This window comes from Oryzias melastigma, linkage group LG21 (genome assembly GCF_002922805.2).
Source record: "Oryzias melastigma strain HK-1 linkage group LG21, ASM292280v2, whole genome shotgun sequence".
NCBI classification, from domain to species: domain Eukaryota; kingdom Metazoa; phylum Chordata; class Actinopteri; order Beloniformes; family Adrianichthyidae; genus Oryzias; species Oryzias melastigma.
In genome coordinates, this window is record NC_050532.1 from 16,660,609 (window position 1) to 16,683,235 (window position 22,627).

The 22,627-nt window shown below is 37.5% G+C and overlaps 3 protein-coding genes across 6 annotated transcripts in view; 1 reads left to right on the top strand and 2 right to left on the bottom strand.

Annotated features, from left to right (window-relative positions):
* The window catches only part of dip2a (disco-interacting protein 2 homolog A), a 74,512-nt gene extending 68,023 nt beyond the window's left edge, over positions 1-6,489 (bottom strand). For both annotated transcript variants that reach the window (XM_024286342.2, XM_024286341.2), the window contains exon 1: positions 5,932-6,489. In XM_024286342.2, coding sequence (XP_024142110.1) covers positions 5,932-6,055 — 124 coding nt within the window. In that variant the 5' untranslated portion in view covers positions 6,056-6,489. The remainder of the gene's footprint in view (positions 1-5,931) is intronic.
* Positions 6,490-7,639: 1,150 nt separating this feature from the next.
* On the bottom strand, positions 7,640-12,653 carry LOC112154781 (CASP8 and FADD-like apoptosis regulator). Of its 2 annotated transcripts, XM_024285943.2 has the most exons (10): positions 12,347-12,653; positions 11,779-12,089; positions 11,595-11,697; positions 11,318-11,453; positions 10,780-10,829; positions 10,666-10,696; positions 10,422-10,468; positions 10,246-10,324; positions 8,393-8,897; positions 7,640-8,307 (listed from the first exon to the last, which is right to left on the bottom strand). In XM_024285943.2, exons 1-10 carry the CDS (start codon positions 12,446-12,448, stop codon positions 8,178-8,180), a joined length of 1,494 nt encoding a protein of 497 aa, XP_024141711.1. In that variant the 5' UTR covers positions 12,449-12,653; the 3' UTR covers positions 7,640-8,177. The 2 variants fall into 2 exon arrangements, with proteins under 2 accessions (XP_024141711.1, XP_024141712.1); XM_024285944.2 differs by having other exon boundaries at positions 11,779-12,653.
* A 379-nt stretch (positions 12,654-13,032) lies between these two features.
* The window catches only part of LOC112154922 (protein FAM126B), a 37,807-nt gene continuing 28,212 nt past the window's right edge, over positions 13,033-22,627 (top strand). The window contains exon 1 of one of the 2 annotated variants that reach the window (XM_024286179.2): positions 13,033-13,222. The gene's annotated coding sequence lies outside the window, so the exon portion shown is untranslated. The remainder of the gene's footprint in view (positions 13,223-22,627) is intronic. The other variant, XM_024286180.2, reaches the window with a different exon arrangement.

Sequence of the window (22,627 nt, forward strand, 5' to 3'; positions counted from 1 at the left end):
CAAAAGATCTTGATCTTAAAACATGCATGAACTCCATACTACAAAAGAAAAGGAAAGATGTCAAATATAAAGAAGGAAAAAAAACAGGCTGATCAGTAAGAAAAAAAGATTATATTAGTGGCTTAACTGAAACCCAGATTTGTGGTTTATTGACAATAAAAGACAAAGAACTGACACAAAACAGTCAAAGATGCTCCGTTTGACATGTGTATAGACCAGTCTATATTGGAACAGAGGAAGAGTAAGCCTTTCCTCTGTTCTGAGACACACCCTTGAAATATTTATGGCCCTCCACGTTGTAACCTTCACGTCAGCAGTGGCAAAGCAGAGCTGAATCTTTATCTCTGAACTGGACTTTACAGCACTTTTCCAAAGCTCAACATGTTTCTCCAGTGGAGAAGCCGCTCCCTGAACGCCACAAATCCAACACAAGCTTGAAAATCCCATTGTGGAAAAGAATGCTATATGCACCACCAAATGTTTGGTTTTGATCAACAATCGGCTCGTGAGTGTGGGACGACAACAGAAACTACTGCTTAACTTCTGCCCATGCAGTGGGCGCTCTGGGCCTTTCTTTGACAAACCCGGCAGACCACCACGCCAGAGTTTCCTGTACAGTCATACTTTCCAAAAAGACAATTTGTAAAAGAACTAGCCAGCAGAGCTCCCCACAAACCACACTCATTCGTCAGCATTAAAGCCGTCTCGGACGGAAACGAACGGCTGAACACCTTTATGAGCAAAAAATATCTGTTTAATTCAGATGGTTGGAAATTTCCTGAAAAATGTTCCTTTTGTTTAGTTTCTAACCTTAAGACAAATTGAAAAAGTTTGATTTGGCACAGCAGCTGCACCGTCTGAATCACAGTGTGCATGCTCTCTGCCTCACACTTTTATTTGCTTTTCTAATCCTTCCCATTCAGTTTTGTGTCAAGTGAGTTGTGGTGGATTTCTTCCCATTAATGTTAAAAAAAAAAACTTAATTGACATTCATTCTGATTAAGAGCAGAAGGAATGTGCAGCCATGATGTAAGTTTTCGATCTCTAGGGAGGGAATTGAATGTTGAATTAGGGGCTGATTGATTTAAAGTAATGACATGCAAACCACTGATCATTGAACCGTCATGTCTGCGCCGGCTGACAAACAACCATCTCATTACAAGCCTAACCCTTTACGCTCTGTCCCCTCTTCACCAGCTGATGTGAGGGAAATGTCATCATATCTGAATGATTAGATAAAACTAGCGAAACTTTGGTGAAACTGGGTCACAAACACAACCCATTTAAGGCCAGATAGGAGCAAGGATTTTTCTGAGAAGAATATGTAACTAAAGAAATTTGTACCACAAAACATTTCATAACTATATATGTATGTACATGTATGGACTCTCCCCACATTCTCAACCAGCTCAGTCAACCATTAAAAAAAAGAAGTCATGTAGCTCTTGAACTACCAGAAGCCAGCCTCATCTGTTAATGTTTGCTGAATAGCAGAACACGCACAATGACCAACCAGAGGTTTGGCAGGTTCCCAGAAAACACCAGCATGACTGGACTAAAAATGACTTTGTAATAAGAGGCTTCAGAAACAAACAGAAAAAGGGGAAAAAAAACAGGGAATGACAGTGTGAGCCTATGAATTACTGAGCAGACGTGTCTCGATCCCTCCTTCCTCCCAGCAGGAGATAATGGAGATCATCCGTCTTGCTGCCCTCTTTCACGCCCCATCTTCTGACCACTCATCTGCATTTGGGTCAAGACAGGTTCCATCTAATAACTACAATGTTGGGGATTTGGTACGGAGACCATTCAGTCTGTCTGCTTTCCTGGTGGACAAATTAGGATTCAGTAAAAGAAAGAAATAGAATATGTGGGGTTTTAGCCTGCAGCAGATAACAGAAAAAAACACCAAACTCAGGAAAAACAGCTTGATGTCAGAACTTTGAGGCTCACAAACTAAAAAGCAAAAAAGACCCCGATTTCAAATATATAACACTGTCTTGAATACTTCACAAACTGACTCAAGTGTCTAAGTCATAAGCGAAATTATAAATCTTATTTTTAATAAACTCAGTAATTTTTAATCTCAGAGGATGAAATAAACTTCTTTTTTTTTAACAAAACACATAAAATACAAGTGAGTCTAACTGCTTTAGCTCCAGTTTTGACATTCTTTTGACTCTGTTTGTACAATTAACCTATAGCTCCAGCGGATTCTGAAATGGAGAAAAACCGCTTTATATTCAAAATTATACAGTAGAGAAGTGCTTACGCAAACAACATAAATCAGCTGAATCTGATGCGGAGAAAGGGGCCTTTTTAAGTCAGCTTTGTACCGATATGCAACACATTACTAACATAAAGTTCACACTGGGATTTTGACCTAGCTTAGCCCATGATTTTCACACTGAACAAGCAGGGAGGGGCTTCTTCTTTTTCTACCATTTACTAGCACATCTCCACCACTTACAGTTGTAAGAGGCTTGGTGCGAAATGTTGAAGCGGTGGAAATCTAACAAAACAGAAATGGTTTTGTTTCTTACAATAATGGACATGTATTGCCATCATGTCAGGTTTTTGGTTTATCTTTATTTGAGAAACAAAAGCAGATGTCGTCAGGCTCTTCGCCATGTCTGGGCTCACCAGTTAAAGCAAATCTGTACGCCGCTACCAAATCCAAGTCCCTGATTGGTCAAAGTTGAACCTGATTTTGTTCAATGGCTACGTGTTTTGTACATAGAGTCCAAAAACGGTCGTAAAAATCTTGTATAGCTACGTGTGAACGCGAGAGTTTTGAATGTGGGAGCCCAAAATGCCCATATATGTGCTTTTACGTAGTTTTCATTGGAAGTGGGTGCTTGAACATGTGTTGCAGTGGACTGTGTGAACGTAGATTTACGATGCAAATCTATAATCAGCTGATCGTGTTGAATGCGTAAGCACTTCATTACTGTAGAGTGTTGCATATCAGCAGAAAGCCATTTTTTTCAGCTGAAATTACATTAGTCGCATTAACAGTTTAAAAGTTATGTCAAAAAGCATGTTAATTAGCTGTCACCAGCGACATATCCTGCGTTATAAGATTAATGCGGTTGCAGGGGAATTATTAGTATTGGCCAGTGAAAATATATTACCCTATCCTTAGAATACCATGTATGAAAGCAGATCAAACCAATACAAGAGGGGGGTGGGGCTTAATAACATGGTTCGCCCATTCAAATCGAGTCCATGGGACAATCTTGTGTGAAAGCAGCTACAATCTGCAACGGTTTTTAAAATGTTTAAAACACATAGCTGTGTTTTATTTTGTTGATAACAGTTTGGAACGATGGAGTTAAGCCTTAGCAGCCATGTGGACGATGAGATAAAACAGCAGTTGAAACTATGAAAATGAAATGCATGTGCAAAGGGAACCATTTACTTATCTCGCTGTTAAGAGTGTTCAGGTTGCTTGTTTCAAAAATCAAAAGACCTTGGCAGCTGACTTCTTCTTGTCAGGACTGCACATTAAAGCTAGTTTAACGTCTTTTGTGGACAACAGAAAACAAACCGAGTTCCTTCACATTCACCCCACTCGAGCATATTAAAAACTCTGATGTGCTTTACTCAAGGATACAAAAATGTTTGGTTTTTGATTCTAGGAAGAACGGTTCACTGAGAACACGCACAATTCTCAAGTTTTTATACTCCTTAGAGGATGAGTCACTTATTCATCCCTGAAACACGATGCAAGCAGAAGGCATGCAAAGAGCCTCATCACAAGGTGAAAAGTTCACAGCAGCATACAAGGATAGTTAACAAAGCAGCAGAAAGAAAAGGTTTGTTTCTCTTTAGCCTAAAGAACACAACATTCCATTCTTTAATCAGGGAGAAAATAAAGGAAATAATGGAGGTGGGGACGGGTGAGGCCTCGAAACAGTCCGAAGCAGAGATGGAGTGGAAAAGGAACACGGATTGTGTCAGTGGGAGAAAAGCTGGAGCAGATAGAGCTATCAAAGCTACAACATGGCAGGATGTTGCATGTGGAGAGCAGGAAAAGGAAACTGGACAGATATAGATTAAGTTTAGGAGCCACATCTGAAAACATGTCTATCCCATTAGAAGAGCTGAAGGCAGCAAATGTGCTTATCAAAGCGTGCACCTTCACCCTGATCAAAGCCCTGCTAGTTCATACTATATCACACACTGCTCAAGATAAACAGAACTGGAATCCAGGATTTAACTTATCCATGATCCATATTCAGAAAAGGGGAAAAATGTGTTTGACAAAAAGCCTTACAAAGTGAAAAACAGAATATTTACATTTTTTTAATTCATCAACGGACAGTAGATTTAGTCTACCATATAATACAAATGCACTCTTAGTTAATGTCCTACTTCGATCTATTTTAAAAGCCTTCCCAGTTGGTTTTTAATTATGATTATGTCGTTTTTAGCCAAAATCAAAAAACCTGTCATGTTCTAGGACAAAGTTTCTGCAGTCTTTGTTTTCTACTGATCAAAACCTAGTAGGAGCCACTTATTTTGATACTCCTGTGCATTTATTACTGTATTTTTTAATAATAAATAAAATTAGGTGTCTTTTGTAGCATGAATAAAAACAGAAAATAAAAAGAAAACTAGCATTATCTCAAAATGTGAAATTATTTTTTTTACCTTTTTAGGCTTGTATGTTTTCCTTTCAAAATAAAAGATGCAATGTGCCAAACCGGATCATAACAGTGCACGCCTGGACAACAGAAGATAATATGTGCTTTAAACTCATGAATGGTTAGACTTTTTACCACATTTTTGCTCAATATTTGAAATCTGTTTATTCTGGATGAAGCAAAGTGCAAACAAGACTTCTTCGGGTCATCAGGAATGAAAACATCTTTACTTCGATATGCACTTCAGTCATAAATATATAAACTTAAATAATCTAAAATAAAACTATAGTATTATTACAATTTTTTTTCCCCAAAGAGCCACAAGTGGCAGGTTGCAGACCGCTGGCTTGGAGTAATCCCACCCACACATCCTATCATCCATCTGTTGACACTTTCTCCGACTAGCTTACAGCAACTCACAACGTCAACTTGACAAATTGGAAATATCCAGCTGTACAGTTTTGAGCAAGATTCTAGCTGAAAAGACCAAAAAAAAAAAAAAATGACACGTACATAAATCTAGTCGTCTAAAAGTGGATGGAGCGGAGCAGGGTGCCGATTGTAGCTTCTATGTCATAGCTACAATCGTTTTCAAAACGATTTGTTTCATCAGTTCCTGATTTTATATATATGCCCTCAATCATGAGAAAATGTCACATAAACATAATCAGAGTGAGTCTTTAAACTGGTGGGCTTTGATTCTAAGTCACAATAAAGGAGCAGATGTTTTTTTTTTTTTATCTTTTAAAATGTACTTATAGTTACACCTTTAACAATTTTGCACTTTTCGTCAAAGCTTTTGGTTTAAAAAAAAATGCTTGCTGGCTTGTTTCATTTCCTTCCTTCTCGGAAAAAGAGGAGACAACTCTTTTGAAATACATCATTTTTTAAACAAACATTTCTGGATTTCCTCCTGATTTATGAAATAATTAGAAGTAACACATTATTTATTATTAAATAAAGTGCTTCATAAAAATCTGCATTTTACTAAAGATTATAATTCAAAATATGGAGAAACTTTGCGTGGGAAAGACTAAGAAGGTGAGAAACCCTGGTGTTGTGGATAAAACTATTCAAACAGTATGGGTGTGTCAGTGCAGCTGCTGGGATAAAGACTCTTGATCAAACAGATCTGCTGCCTAAATGTCTCGTTCCTGCAGCAGAACCTTCTGAAACTAGTTGCAGAAGTTCAAGGTGTCCATGGAGGACTTGTGTCCAAGCAGAAGTCTGGATGAAGGGCGGTGGTCCAGCAGGTAGCTGCCTACCACACGTGAATGCCTACCTTCAGAGAGCTCCAGCTCCAGCTCGGCCAGCTTCTCCCGGACCTCCGCCGGCAGGGTCATCGCGACGGCAGGCGTGGGCTCCAACATCATCGTCAACAACCCGCTTGAGGTCCTTTCGGCCATGGTAGTCCAGTCAATGTGGAGGAAATTCACCAAGCTCCTTCTTTAAAAAAATAATATTATCCCGACAACCTCTCCGACCTTGATTTTGTCTCAGGGCGAGAATGCTTCTTCTTCTTCTCTCTCGTGTCGCACAGATGTGTGAGAAATTGCTCCAGCCGTCATGACAGGGCTAGCTGCGGGGCTAGTAGCAGACACACCTGGCTGAGTGCTTCCATGTGGCGGGGCAGCGCAGAGTTTCCGTCCGCAGTAGCCCCTCTGGACCGGCGGCAGCTCCGCTTCAACTGTGAAGGGAAACTCATTCAACTCCTCGCTCTCTTCCCACGGCGCAGTCGCCATTGCATCATAGTCGAAAGCAGCCTAGCGTGCGCACGCGGGCTGCTCCGGTGTTTGTGCGCGTGCCTGCCAGCCTGCTAATGCAGCGCAACTTGCCTGCCTCCTGCTGTCACATTAGGTGCGTTTACATGCACTTCCATACAGCATATTTTTTTAAATCTGGTTAAAGGTTATATACAGTTATTTCAGCTTTAGAGAAAGCTTAGAAGAAACCTGGTTTGATTGATTGATTGATTGGTTTATTTCAAGCATAGATTGAACAATACGAAAATAAAACACATTTATGTCACATTTTCTTCATTCATTTTTGTGATAATTAACTAAAGTCAGTAGAGTTTGATTGATTGCTTGAAAAGGAGTGGGAAGAAGCGAACTTATATAATCCCACCCCTACTTAATTACTTAATTTCAATGTTTAGCATAAGGTGTTTACAAATGTGTAAACAAGGTTTCCAGTTTGCACTAACCTTAATTGCACGTGAACGCACCACAGTCACAGCTAGAGCATATATTTAGAGAAATGTTATGCAAAATATGTCTAAAACTAAATGTTTCATTCAGTATTTATCCGGGTTTTACTGTGAATCTCAATAATTTCAAATATTATCATGTAGTTTCCCCCTTTATATATCTATTCTATTCTATGTGGGTGACATCATGACATTGCCATTCTAAAAATCGTGGATTCTTTAGTCATCTTCACATTTGCTTTTCATTTCCATATAGTTTTACACAAATTATCTAATACATTTACCTTCACAAAAGTTAAAGGATTAAAATAGTTTTAGACAGAAAGCATTGTGATTGCAGTGTCAATCTATGAAAATTCTAATTCCTCCAAAAATGTTGAGACATAGTCTGAAGATCTAACTGTAAAGCTTTTGAAGAATATGAGTACACAATTATAATAGTATTTATGATCAAGAAGCCATTACCCCTAATGGTTACATGGTTGGCTACCCTAATTACTGTATTCAAATGATTATTTGAAATGTACTTCTGACCCTTCATCTAACCTCAACTAAACCTTAAGATATATTTGACCTTTTAAAATAACCAAGGGCCAAGGTTATGTCTTTAGCTGCAGAAGGACCCATTGAGTATTCCAACTAGGCGTGGTGGTTCTCATGTGATCAGATAGTGGAAAAATTGATTTTCACTTAAATAAGTGAGCAATTTCTTTCTGCATACACGCACAAACACATGCACAAACACCATAGACACAGATGAAAAAGCTCTCAGATTCGGATGTTATGTTTTATATGAGGTACTTACATTTAGTACACAAGATGCCTTTGATTTGTACCAGAGCTACTTAATATTTATGGTAAATTTCAAAATATACACAAAAGAACACGTTTTGTAGTTTTGGTTTGCACTTTTAGTGTTTTAACATTTGAAGGCTCCATATGTTTTTTTTATTATTATAGAGAGTTTAAAATGTAAAAGTATAAAGTACAAAAATAAATAACAAATAATAATAAATCAATAAACGTAGAAAAAAGTGTGTTAGCTGCACTACAAGGAGTAAAACAATACACTGTAATATACTGAGCAAAATAAATAAAATAATATTTAATTGGTGTTAATAATAAAAGAAGATTATTACGTTAAATTGCTCCCATGTTAAATTAAGACACTGGAATATAGTTTCCTTCAACTAAAACAGAAATTATCTGTGCATAGAAACAGCCAGTAGGTGTCAGTATATCTTCAGAGAACTTGCAATTCCTTCATAAGTCTAGTGCTAAAAATCCTGGGAGTCTGCTCAGTGTTGTGGTTTGATTTTCTACAGTAAGAAAAGACTCTTTCTCAGAGTGTGTTTCACGCTGATCTGATAAAGTGATGTGGGATTTCTCGAGTTGTGCTCATATATGGCTCCATTTACTTTCGTGTGAGCGTCGAGCAGATCGGTTTTCCTGTCAAAAACAAAGACAATCACAGTTTAGTCAAATATAACATTAGGAAGGTTGTTAAAACATACTTCTGACTGTTTCCTCATACCTTCTTTGGGCATTGTCCAACGCTGTAGTCAGAGCCCTGAGATAAACAGAGTGATGCCCTCCCTGGTTCAACTGACTTGCATCTGTCAAACAGTGACTCCAGAACATGTCCGCTTCAGATGGGATGTAACTCGATGTCAACAGGCCATTGCAACCGTCTGGCTCTATATCCTCATCCCGATACTCATTACTGGCACAGGACCCCCTGATATTAGAAGCGTAGCTCTGGATGAAGAAGAGTTTGGGCTTGCCGGCCAACATGGGGCAAGCGATACCAGTGAAACTGTGCCTCACGTGGTCCAGGGACACCCCCATGCCATATGAATCTATGCCCATGAGTTGATTAGCCGTACCGCGGCTGATAATACAGCAGACAAATGCATCGCCATGCAGGTTGGGCTCTTGTCTTAGGTGCTCTGTGAGACGTGACAGAATTTGTTTGGAAGTCAGCAAGGGATAGAGGACCACATGAAAATGAAGAGCCTTAAATGTATCCTCCAGCATTCCTGAGGGAACAAGCAAAGACGACAAAAAAGTTTAGGACTTCAGCAAATTCCTTTATAAAAGTACACATCAATACATGCAAAAATGTTTACTACGTACATATTTATTATTACAAAATATTTTTTGATGAATCTACTAGCAGCTTCTTATTTTTCTCAAAGAAATTTGGCTCCACTCATCCAGTCTACAGACGCGATCCAACTGCTTTACCTACTTTTTATTGCAAATGTTATCTTTATTTAATATGAACTTGCAAAATCACATAATTCATCATAACTACCCCACATTGCAAAAATATTTAGTACTTAAACAAATAATATTGTTCTATAAAAAACAAGTTTGAACACAAAGAAAAAAAGTAGAACAAAAAAATAAATAATTGGAGTAACATTTTAAACTATTTCATTTGTGTTATCTCCTTTGTAGAAGCTTATCTACAGTAAAAAATTGTCTTTAAAAGACCTCAAAACTCAGAGGAGTTCTCTGTTTGCAAGGGACAAGACTGAAAACAAAGCATGGACACTGGATATCATTGAGTCTACATGCAGGACTGGATTGAATTCCATTTAACAAGTGCAAAAATAAAATAAAATGAAGCATCTGGGGAAGTTTCCCAGGCACATCCCACTGGGCAGAGACCCAGGGGAAGACCCAGCACACACCATGGAGATTACATGTCTGGGCTGGCCTGAGAATGCCTCAGGATTCCCCCAGAAAAGCTGGAGGAAGTGAACGAAAAGAAGAAGGTCTTGGCATCTTTGCTTAGACTGTTACCCCCACACTTATCCCACTGGATAAATAGGATAAATTGGTGAGGGGGATCAATAATAGAAAGGGAAAAATGGTGTTGGATGCCACAGGTTGCATGTTCTTCAGATAAGGTTTCAGTATTCATGAAAAAAGGCTTTATAAACCATTTTTAAAACAAATGTAGCTTCATATAGATGTAAACGGGCAGATATTTGTTTAAATGTCCATATTATTTTGAATTCTAACAACTTTAAAGTATTTTCACTTAGTGTTAAACTCAGTAATTCAAGTATTTATACTCAATTGTGTGTTGTTTACTCTAAAATAACTTACAAAGACAATCAGTCACTTTCAATCATAGATTATTTGTATAAAAGAAATGTCTAGTACTTGAAGAAAACCAACATAACAGCAATTGTCTGGAAATTTACATTTCTCTTTCATTTCCCTTTTTCACTAACTGGGAAGTTCAGTGAAACCACAAATAAAACATTTTTAGATATTGTCTTTTTTTTTTACAATGAAATGGATACATCTGTCAAATTCATACTTTTGGGGTAGAGAACCTTTTTTATGCACATTTAAATGTTTGCGTCTTACCTTGATCACAGCCCACACAGTCTATGATCACACACAGTCCTCTTGGGTTGCTGTTCAAGCTGTATTGCTCAACCTGACTCTGAAATGTCAAAAAAATGTTTGACAAATTACATTTTATGTGGTTTTTATGTTTTAAAGTGATTCAAATAAAATGTAAAGCTAGAGTGGAAATTTACCGCAGTGCTTGGCTGTCTGAGTTCAGGTGTTGTTGGGCTCTCTCTGACTGTTGTAAGAGAGCGACATAATAATTAAGGACATTTAAAAGCAAAGAACCTTCATTTAAACCAGGGGATTTCCAACATTATAACTGAAAATCCCCTCTAAAATACTGTAATGAGACACTTTCCATGTTTTACGTTTTTGTTGTTCTAACAACATCTCTGTCATAAACATATAATTATGCTTTTAGACGTCTCTCACCAATGTTTCTAGGCTGTCCTTGTCTTCTTTCCTAAATGGGGCACGACAAAAGATTTTTTTAAACCAAAGTATTAGATTTTGAGAGTGCAAATGTTGAAGAAATGTGTTACTTACAAAGTTCGTACTACTTTGCTGGTGAGAAGATTGCAGGTCAAATCTCTGAGCTGAAAATTGCATAAACAAACATAAACAACAAAGAATAAAGGACATCTTTTTTCTTTCTTTTTTTGTCAAATAAGAATTATTCGTTTATAACAAAAAAAATAGTCTAGTAATCCTAGGTTGGGGGTGTGAGGGGCTGTAAATTAGTGGGAGAGTGTAAACAGGTGGATGATGGGAAGTGGGGTGGGCTTAATCCACACCAACAATCCTACAACTCAGAGGCGAATTTCTGATCAACTACTGGCACTCTGCAGAAACTATGTCCTATAGAAAAAGACAGATTTTTATTATTTTGGCTCAAAACTTCATAATCGTAATTAAAAGGCCACTGAGGATGGAATGGGTCTTGAAATACCCAGCCCACACACACACTTCCACTTCCAATAAGTCACTCTTTGTACCCCCAACCTCCTATTTCAAACTTAACATTTCCAATGACAATGGAAACAAAAAAGCTTGAGAAAATGGAAATAGATTTACTCAGACGTACCAGTCTTTTTATATGTGGATACTTTTTTGGCCAGATCGATCCTGCAAATATTCCTCAAACATTCCTCCACCATGTCAACTCTCTCTGGGGAAACTAAATCAAGTTTCTCAAGCTCGACGATGATGTCCAAGAAACTCTGCAACACAAAAGTAATGGGAAAAAATGACTTTTTGTCAGTCAGAGTAAAAGTACACAATGAGATCAGTTTCCCTCAAGCATTCACGCTTTCCATTCACATCAAGCTAAAGTGGAACTTCCTTCTTCTTTTTTTTTTTACCTTTGTATTCAATTTCTCGCGTGGCAAAGTATCACTTAATAAGAACAACATCTGTTCTACGTCTTCTGTGTCTAGATCTTCACTTATGTTTGCCATCAGCACTCTGTAATAATAATAAAAAAGTATTATTTAACAAACAAGTGGATATGAATAATACAAGATATTGAAGTTAGATTATATTTACCTGAATTTTGACAGAACTTGTCTGTTTCCCAGAGTCTGTTCTACTTCATTTCTGCTTAGAGTAAATAGCTCCTTTAAAATGTCATAGCGGCCCATGCGCCAGATGACCTCAGCCAAGAACTGAGTGGCATTCTCGTGACACGTAATTTTATGTTTTAGAGTCTCCCTCACGGACTGCACACTACTATCTGAACTCAAGCTGCCACACAGGAAAAGCAACTTTCTGCATTCACTACTATTCAAAGACTCCACTATTCTGTTAATGCAGTAAAGATCACGTTGATCCAAAGGAGCCATCGGTACGGAAGCTGCCTGATGACGGAAAACACAGTAATAAAAGTATTATTATTAAAAAAAAAAAAAAAAGTATTTAAACGATTCAGACAAGCCGATGTAACTGGAACAGATCCAACCACGAACGTATACAAACTCAATAGTTCAAAGTCTATAAACGTCGTCAGAACGCGATAACCGGAAGTCAGGTTTGTAACAAAAATGAGCCTTAAGCTATGAAAGAATGATGCAGGAATGAAAAAGACTCAAACTAATTTGACCCAAAAGATACATACTGCGTATTTTTTTCCAGAGAAGGAATCCCCACCTTCATAAAAAGTCCCGTCGAAAACGAAAGTGAAACTTAAAAAAAAAAAAAAAAAATTGTGGTGCTCCATTCAAACGACATCAGTGTGACAATATTTTTGATTTCTAAGCATTTATTTATTTATTTTTAGTTAACAATCAAATGTGACCTAAACCCATGTAAAAAAATTAAAGAAAATAATTTTTAAAAAGTTACACAAACCCTACATTTTCCTTAAATAATCAGTAATAGCAACAAAAAAGTGAAGTGTTTTCTGCTGTTAGAATTTATTTTATGCTGCATTTTACATCTTTTAAAAATCCCCAATTTACACATAAACTATAATTGCAATATTTAACATAAACATGTAGCATTAAATCGCTCATACATATATATTCATTACTATATTCTATTATATTCGAATTCTATATAGATTATATATATAATATATATAATTCTATATATAGTATAGTGGAATTCTACATTCTACTATATTCACTACTTTATGTATATATTTATGAAATGCTTAAATAAACTTAGTGTTGTGTTATTATTCGTGTTTGTCTTTATGTTTTTACATAGGACCGTTATGATTTTAGTCACACGATGTACCAAAACAGTGACGCTATTTTTTCCGATTGTTTATGAATGCATCATCAACCAGTTCCGCCAAGCTCAGCCAATCACGTTGCGTCGTGGTTCGGCATCCTTGCAGTGTTGGGAGATGACTTAAACCTGTGCGGTTCACAGCAAACGGTGCTGGAAGAAACCTTCGAGAGCCCAGTGACCACCCAGTGGGGGAATTATTCAGCCCGCTCCATGTACGAACGTTTCGGTTGCGGTCCCACATGTATCCGTGGATAAAGTGAGTATCATTTTTTGTGGCTAGGGGGAAAATAATTTAGAGAGTTTAGGGTTGAGACTGACTTGGAACATCATCAGTACAGTTTGTGTTGCTTCAACATCACCTCAGTGTCGGCACAAGTGGTGCATACATTTAACCGGAGACCACCACCACGTCCCTGTGATGATGATGTAGCCCGGCTTTATCACAGTCAGTTGGTTTGGCCTGGTCACGACTGTTAAAAAAAATGAAGATGCCCGCCAGCTGCTCACAAGAAGAGACACGTTAGCGGCACGCAAGCTCTGCTAACGCGGTGACGCTAACTCTCGGTGCACAGGTTGGAGTCGTCGTGGCAAATGAGAACAAACGTTAGCTAGCTCTTAATCAATTGGCTAGCAGGGCTACTTTACATTTCGGTACACTGTTCAGCTTTCGAAGCTCACACCAAAACGCCATGACATCCAGGCATCTTTTTTTGTTTGTATCACATATTGTATATCTACGGTGGGACTTTTCAAGTCAAACTCCACATTTTTGCTAATAAATGAAAATTATTTTATTTTGAAACTATTTAGCGGAAGTCACAAATATGTCACACTTCTAGGAATAAATATTATCTGTATTGTATTTATTTATTTAGACTCAGGTGCTTCTAAATGTATTTGTAGCAGAGTTTAATCTTACTCTGCTTTTATCAAGTGATGTGTTTGCATCTGGTCTCACGTTAGAACAGTCAATGTTGGCTGTTGGTGAGTGAATTATTCAACATCTCGTGTCTGTGAGCCTGCGACTGGAGAACGGTCATTTAGGTGGCCTTCACGGCGTTCTTATATTATGAATGTTGTGCTTGGATATGGACTCGTTTATATCAAAGTACTTGGTGTGGGAATTCCTGTTGTAGTTGGCTTGTTGGCACAGACTATGATATGGTGTGTCCTTGTCAATCTTGTGTAAGGTTTTCCACAGGTGTTTATATGTAACCTACATTTTTAGCAATTCTTCTTCTTTTCTTTTTTTATTTGCTTTGCCAATGCTAGTTTTCTTTTTGTGAGTTTAGAAGCAGAGTGTGTAAACAAAGGGTTGATGGGGAAGGGGGTGGGCTTACTCTAAGCCAATTGTCCTGCCTATAACTTAGTGGCAAATTTCTAATGAACTTTTGTTTCTCTGCAGAAACTATGTCCTAGAAAATGACACTTTTTTTCGATTTTGGGTCAAAAGCAGATAAAATATCTCAGGTTTGTGACACAGCAACTGGTGATGGGCAGGCCACGTTTACCTTCTTCTTATCCACTTGCAGAGAAATTGAGCCATTAACATCAGAATTTTCCTCATTCAGCTCAAAAATGTTTGGCTGCATGGCTTCAATATTTCTCTTATGTTTTTTTTATTACGTTAATGTTTGGTTGTTGCTTGTGAACGATGCAGGCTTTTTGGATTTTAGCTAAAAACTGCATAATCATAATAAAAAGGCCACTGTAAACGCCTTTTAAAATTGATTAAAAAAAATACACAGTGGGACATTGACGCTTAAACGGTCAGTGATGACCCAAAATAATAAGCTATAGCTGAAATGTCAGACAAATATATAAAGCTAAAAGTTGAAATCATTCGATTCCATCTGCTGCTCTCCCTCCTTTGCTGTATCTCTGCTTTTGGGACCAGACTATCATCAAAGCTCCGGCCTATTTTAGACTGAAACTCCCATTTACCCATTTCAGTTGTTTCTATCTGCGGGAGCTGAGTTTCAGCTCAGCGCCTTTAGTGAGATGACATGCTTTCAGTGTGTTTATTGTGTTTGCAGTTGTCTAATAGGTGCAACAACAGCATGAGTCTTTGGACTCCTACAGACTTATCTGCATTTAAAATGTCTCAAAATATAAATAGTTTGTCTTAGATTTGTGCATTTTCTATATGAAAGCTGGAACACCACTGTTCAAAAACAGCAATTGCATAACACTAGAGCAACAAACCAAACTGCATGTTGTGACTAATCAATTTATCTAGAGGGGACACGGCTACATCACTGTTTCATCTACAAACACTAGCCGAGGAACAAACAATATAATGGGACTCCTGCCCTGCCTCATGGTGTTGGGATAAAACACAAGAATAGTACTTGATCTGCAGAAGGATCCACCAAAAAAAAAAAAAAAACATTAATAAAGTTTTAAGAAATCCTTAGTATAGAAAACTTTATTCCCATCCAATGCTAACTCAATATTTTGGAACTATTATGTTTCTTTTAAAGTCTATCAAAATATTTCATAGTAATGATAGAAACAAAAATCTATACTGGATACATGTTTACTGTAAACCTGCCCTAGATTTTAGTTTACTTTATAAATATTTGCATGTCTGGCTCTACACTCAACTTTTTAGATGTCTTTAAACTATGACTTTACTTTTTTGTGTGTTCAGCTGCACAACTGTTTTCTTACTAATTAAAAATGCTACTGGTCTTTTTCTAATTATGTTTTTGCAACAACAACAAAAAAAAACAAACATTCACAGCTGTGAAATAACACGCACACTCCCTTTCCACATCATTTATGCCTTAGCATTTCTTTGGTAAGATTATCTGCGCAACCATCGGGTTCAGTGTTCTGCTTAAGGGGCTGGATATGGTAACGGCGGGCTTTGTCTGCTGATCCCAGTCACCCTCCAAAAATCCAGTTTGTTTGATTGTTCGTCCGCATCTCTGTTGTGGCCTCGCTCTCGTCAGCGGTGATGCGCTCACAGAGTGAGGATCAAAGCTGTAATTAGCACGGCATGGATTATCAGTGGGGACTATTTTCCACTCTACAGTATTCCTTCCCATAGAGCCAGAGGATTGCACAGTCAACCAACTCCCTGTCCTTCCTCTTCGTTCTCAATTTGTCAGGCTTTGTTGCTCTCAAAAAGCACACGGCACAAAAGCTCTTAGCTCACTGCAGTTACACTTTTCTCATTTTCGAAACCAAATGACCACAATATTAGCCCGTAGATTCTCTCAAAAAGCTCTAAATGCTGTTCTGTCGTGTTGTGTGCACTCAGCTGGAGCTGGTATTTGCATGCATGAGGCTGTAGCCCTGCTGACTCACTTTACTGCCAGGTGTGATGTCTGTCTGCGTGTGTTGGCTCTTTCCATGATGTACAGTGTGTCTTTCTCCCTGTTAGACAAACAAGAGTTCATGGGAGGCAAAACGGCAGGACTTCTTTACCCATGTATTATTAACGACTCCTAATGCTTTGATTAATCACAATGTATCAGATTGTTTTGATCGCACCATAAACAATATAGAGATAAGCTATCAAAGATGCAGCATCACCACTATGAATCTACAGAATAATCAAAATGTTCTTTAATGAAAATTATTTCAACATAAGAGCTTCTTCCCATTTAAATAACTTTCCCACTATCCATCAGTCTGGATTACTCAAACTTGTGTATTAGCATAAGTAAATAGAATACACTTTAACTCAATAGGTCCAGAGTCCTTTTTTTTTACATAACTTGTTTTGCATGTAATTTGCTTTAGTAAAATTTGAATTTCAAAACCAATCCTGCATTATTCTTATGTAAGGTATTTTAAGATGACAAACTGTTTAACTAAAAGATATTAAACGTCTAATCCAGACTGTTAGGTCTAAGTTAGTGTGCTCAAATCTGTTACTTTTGCTATTAAAACATCTAAAAATGTACAGTGTTGCTGTGCAGTATAGCTGGTGGATTGTGCTGCAGGGTTTTCATTTTGCTTTAGCTCATTTTGGTGAGTGGTAGGTTGGCATTCCTCTTTGGCAGTTTTGTGCTGGCAGCCTGAGAGGGTAAACTTTTAATGTTTCAACTCTTCCTTTGCACAGGACGTGCATCACTCACCAATCAGTTAGATTAAATGCAAAACTGCTGGACATTGTTAATTATTAAGGGAAAATATGACTGACAGCTTTTGAATTTTGTGCTTAAAAAAAGATTATTATTGATAATATTGCAGTGCATGTCAACCTGTATTTGAGCATTTTTTTTTACCTATCCAGATTTTTACAAGAAGTATTTTTTTTAATTTAAAGTAGTGGTTTGTGGTGTTCCATCTTTATTGACACTAAGTTAGAGCATAGCAGAAGTTGTCCGTTGTTTGTTTTCTCTCATTAGACTTGAACCTAATGTGTAGTCACTCCTGAGAAAAGGCTAATGAATGACTTGTAGCTCAGTTGATCATAAATGCTGCACTTCTCTCAACCAGATTAAGTATGGTGCTCCTAAACTTCCAGGTTTGTTTTTTGTTTGCCCACCTGTATAAACTTGGCCGCTTTTTACTCTGTAAAACTTTATAGTTTTACTTTCCGCGTCAGCCTTCATGAACAGGCAATGTGATGCGCAACGTTGGGGGGAAAAAAAAGCTAAGTTTGCCACAGTGAAATAAAACGTAATAATGACCCTGTGTTTTGAAACCGTTGTCAGTGTGATGACAGGCGGGGCAATCTCAACGCGTGTCTGTGGATGGAGCGTGAGTGGGAAAAGTGCAAAGCTGATCTGTGTGTTGTTGCACACGTTTATGACAACTGCTTTTTTTGGTCATGTTTCTGGCATTGCAGCGGCTGACTTTATGAAGCTATAAGTTCAGTTTGTTGAATAATAACCCAAGTAAAGTCAGATTATAATCAGACTTTCTTTCTGATCTGCCAAATGTCAATATAAAATGGGCACAAGTTTTAAAAATAATACCACAGCAGATAGCCACTTTAGTGAGGGTGGAAAAAAATGAACTGTGACGCTGTCCAACTGAAGAAAATGTGTATTACCGTACTATAATTAGTGTACTAATGAAAAATAAAATAATTAAACTTTTCAAGCAATAAAAGAAACATCACAGAATTAACTTGCAGTAAGTCACTCAGGCCTTGTCTCATAATGTAACGAAAGATGAATACACTAAAAGCAAACGCTTATTTTTTTATTTTTATGGTTGTGTTCTTTAAAATATTGATGGAATTTTTGTTCTGACATATCCAATCATATTGCTGTAGGTATGACATACCACAAATGCAACACTATTGTTATGAAAGCACTTTTTAAATTAATGCCAAAATCTGTCTAAAAATCTAAAAAAATTATTATTTTTAGATTTATTTGAAATGTTTTTGTATTTCGTTGAATTAGAGTTTGCATTATAGTTGGCTGGGTGTAGGACTGTCAGGTGGGACACCTAGGTTGGCTTCCCTGGGTAGGCAATGAGCTTAAAAATCCAGTTAGGGTGAGTAGACAAGACTGTTTATGCTGCTGCCAAACTGAGTTTCTCTGTACCTTAAAAATACAGAGTTGTGTCTGGAGCATCCAGGGTAAAAACTGTCTGCAAATCAGTGAAAGCTGAGTTGATGTCTTTAAGCCGAAAGGTGAACAACAAGAGTTCACATTAAATTTGGTGATGGCACAGTTGTTAAGTAGAGGATTTCAATTTATCACTTCAAATCATAAACCTTGCTGGCTCATTCTCCACCGAATATGGATACAGTGTAAGTTATAGCAGAATATTTGAATTCCTTGAGCAGCTGCCACAGGGCATCAGTCATTAAAAGCTACAGTGATTCAGATGTATTGTGTTTGTATTATGAGAGCTGTTTTACTCATTTCAAGTAATGTTGTTGTGTTTAGGATGTTTTTAAGTTGTATCTGAGCTGCTGCTACGTTTAAAAAAAAAAAAAAATGGCAGATCCTGCTGTTGACTTTAATGGTTACATAAGAGTGAAAGTCTGCAGAACTTTAACCCTGTTACAGAAAATAAGAGCACATGATTGTGCTGGGGAAGCAGAAGTTATGCAGAAGTTTTATGCTACCAAAATGGTTGGGTCATAAAGACACCATCACACTTATTGCCCTCTCTCATGCTCCCTGCTTGGATTACCTTTTAAAATGTTGTGTTCTCTGGCTTCTGATGGCTTCCTGACTGAACATCAACAGAGGCCAAGTTCTGGTTCAAAGATCCTTCAAATTATTTCCACTAAATTAGACAGAAATGGTAGATATTTGCTTAAGCGAGTTATAGCATTGTTACACCAGGTCAGTCTCCTATATGGATGGGAAAAGTCTTAAACCAGAAAAAGGCAGAAATAAGAGCAAAGTTGATTATTTTGACCTTCTCTCAAGAAAAAAAAAATGTTAATATAACTTTTATCACCTACATAACTTATAGTTAGAATGTAATAAAAGCATTAGAAGGAATTAAGTTTGAGGCGTCACGGATTGTTGACTAAGGATAATGATTTACAGACTTTAGTCAGTAACTGCGCAAACAGTCGAATTCTCTTTAACCAAACTACTTTGGTGTAACATTACAAACACCCACAGGGAGGATTAAATATGATGTCTTTCTTCCTACTCTGGATTAAGTTAGGAGCGTTGTGGAATTGTGTAACCTATTTTCACTTTAATCTATTTAATGTTACTTTGATCTATCAGGGATTTCTTTGCTGATGAAATATAAAGTGAGTCAGTTTAGCGAGCTCAGTTCTCTTGTATGTGTTGATCTACACACATTCATAAAGGTGCTAATAATTACAGATGTCTACATTACCTCTGGATTTAAAAAAATAAACTATCTGAAGGGGATCTATTAACAAATGCTTCAGAATACATGAGTTACACATGCATGTAGTTGGATGATATAAAACTGTCATCTTTTCTAGTTGGCTCTTTCTTTAAAGCCCTCAATTGAATTGTTTTAAGTAAAAATTTGCTTGTATGTTACTGTGTTCAATCCAACCCTTTTATTGTTCTTTTTTCGGAACATGAACCAGGGTGTGTCATCAATATTTGTCCCCTTTTCGACCACTAAGCATAAATCCGATACTTGTGACCTGCTTTAGAACCCACCTTAACACCTGCTGTGTTTCCGTTTTACGTAAATATTAACCTAGTTCTTTTCAATGTCATCTGCTTTGGGGTTTAGGTGGGATCATAAAGTCCCTTTGCTGGTTAACTTGCAAATATGTGAAGGAAAAAAGAACAGCAACAGGGTTGCTTTTCTAGGTTGGACGGTGTATTTATTTTTCTATATTGCTTTTATGAGTCTGGTTCGACAGGAATTTTAGGCAGTTTTTTAAAAATAAAGTTGTCTATCTGTGGACCATTTTTCTGTTGTTAAAAGTTGTTGTCTGCTGTGTTAATCTAAGGGCAGGGCAGTCTTTTTAGCACACCACAAAGGCTGAAGGTTGTATGGCCTTTTGTTGCAGGGTTGTATACCTGCCTAGTTCTTGTGTTTCTGGAGTTCATTATTCTTTGTTAATGCTGTCAGCCACAAAGTAGCATTATATAGAATTGATGAATTAATGTTTGTTTCTGTTGTCCTTTTTATTAAAATAAACACGTCTACATTGACGATTTATGATTTACAGACTGTTTATATTGATCAAAATGCATGACTGCCGTCGCTCAGTGTAATGAAATCTGATAAAACAGCTGAGTGTTGTGACCTTGAAAACACAAATTACTGCATCAATGCTGTACAGAATTACATCAAGTTGTACTGATTCATAAATCTGATCCCTCTTTGGTTCACTATTGTTTGCTCTACAATATTAATCTGCCTGAACATTAAGGTAGATCAAAGAAAAAGAAGCACACACATATGTGTGTTATATTCTTGAAAAAACAAACTTAAAGAAGAAAATGTGGTGTGGCATAACGGTGTTTTTTTTAACCAAAGTTAAATCAGGAAGTGCACACCTCAGTCGAGATTGTCAGAATAAGTACGATTGAAATTAATCACTCTGATTAAAAATAGTGTTTTTGGTGTTTTAACATCTTCTATTGGCATTTTTCTCACGATAAAAAAAACAAGCTTAAAATTGATATTTTAAGTATTTCTTTATTCAAAATGGAATGAATCGGAAGAGACAAAAATGTAATAAAAAAATATAATAATAAAGCTTGTTTCTGTGATGTAAAAGCAACAGTCTGGAGGCCACAAGCTTCCTGCTCTGCTCCATTCTGATGCATCCACTTGTATATGACTAGATTCATTTACGCCTTCATTTTCTTCATCCGAGTTTGTATCCTGTTCAAAACTGTACAAGTAAAAAACTCTAATATTGCTCACTATTTTTGTTGCACCAGTGATGTTAGGCTGGGGTTGTGAGGGACTGTAAGCTAGTAGGAGAGCTTGTAAACAGAGGGGATGATGGGAAGTTGGAACAGTTCCGCCCACAACTCAGAAGTGAACTTCTAATGAACTGCTCACTCTCTGGAGAAACTATATCATATTTTTTTATTTTTGGCTAAAAATGACATAAACATAATTTAAAGACCACTGGAAACACTTTTAAATTAGCTCAAAAATGATTCAAGTGGGACTTTCAAATTGAGGTTACTACAGGCCAGTCTGGAGGACTCCAGTACTGTTGTGTGTTTATCCTGTATCTGATTGTGTTTACAGACAACATTTGAATTCCCAAATTTGAGGTGCAGAGTGAAAAAGAGATCAGGATGTTATTGGCAGTCACCTGTGCCTTTGTGTACTCTGGCTCACCCAGTTTAATTGGTGGACCTGTGTGTGTGTGTGTGTGTTTGCGTGGCTGAAACATGGGCCCATCCCAACACTTCTGGCCCTGCAGCTGCAGCAGAGCTAATTTTAGCCCATGATGTGTGTACGCATCAGTTCCCCTAGCCTAGCCTGGGGGGAGAAGAAACGAGGATAGCTGAGGCATACACACAGCAGACAAAAATGCTCATTCCGTGCATCTATCGTATTGTTTGTACCTGTCACATTTTCTTCTGCAGAGAGAAGTGCCTTCTGTTTTCCCCGAATGTCTTGTAGATTTATGTAACATTCAGCATATTGAGTCACTCCTGCCTGCGTGAACTTTAATCTCCAACTCTTTAAATTAAGTGTCGAACTGAAGTGTGTACTCGTCTGCTTCATCGTGACCGTATTTTGTCATCAGTCTCTGCGGAAGACTGACTAATCGGATCATTTTCTAGAACAGTTTTTGCTATAAATAAAACTCCCTTCTATTCTTGGTTTGAAAGCCAGTGCTGCAGGTGAGTGGCTAGTTATTCTGACTGAGAGAAGAGCAGCGACATTATGTTATTAGTCATCCACTACTCTGGGAAAGGGTTTCTTTTTTATGAGAAACACGTGCACCATAAGGTTACTCACTTTTCAATCGGAACCTATGATAAAAAGGCTGGGTGATGGTGTATTTTTGACTTGCTTACATAGTAAAGCTTTTCTGTTTTTTTATACGGTACAAGGAAATGTCTGGTTCACACTTGTCTAAAAATAGCCTGACCTGAAAGAGACAGTGCTGAACTGAAAATAGCCGTCAGGAACTACAATTGATATTTGTATCCTGTCCAGTGTATCATTACCAGAGAAACACTGAAAAGAACAAGGGGCCGCTGTCACTCAAGGTGACATAGAGACAACCTAAAAAGTTTGATGAATAAATAAT

What these genes read in the sequence shown, in the direction of transcription:
- LOC112154781 (XM_024285943.2), bottom strand. Translation starts at nt 12,448, where the DNA reads ATGGAGCACCACAATTTTTTTTTTTTTTTTTTAAGTTTCACTTTCGTT. An exon ending in GCGAGAAATTGAATACAAAG is followed by an intron (nt 11,454 to 11,594) that starts GTAAAAAAAAAA and finishes TTTGTGTTGCAG; the next exon opens with AGTTTCTTGGACATCATCGT. An exon ending in CTGTGTGGGCTGTGATCAAG is followed by an intron (nt 8,898 to 10,245) that starts GTAAGACGCAAA and finishes TTGTTCCCTCAG; the next exon opens with GAATGCTGGAGGATACATTT.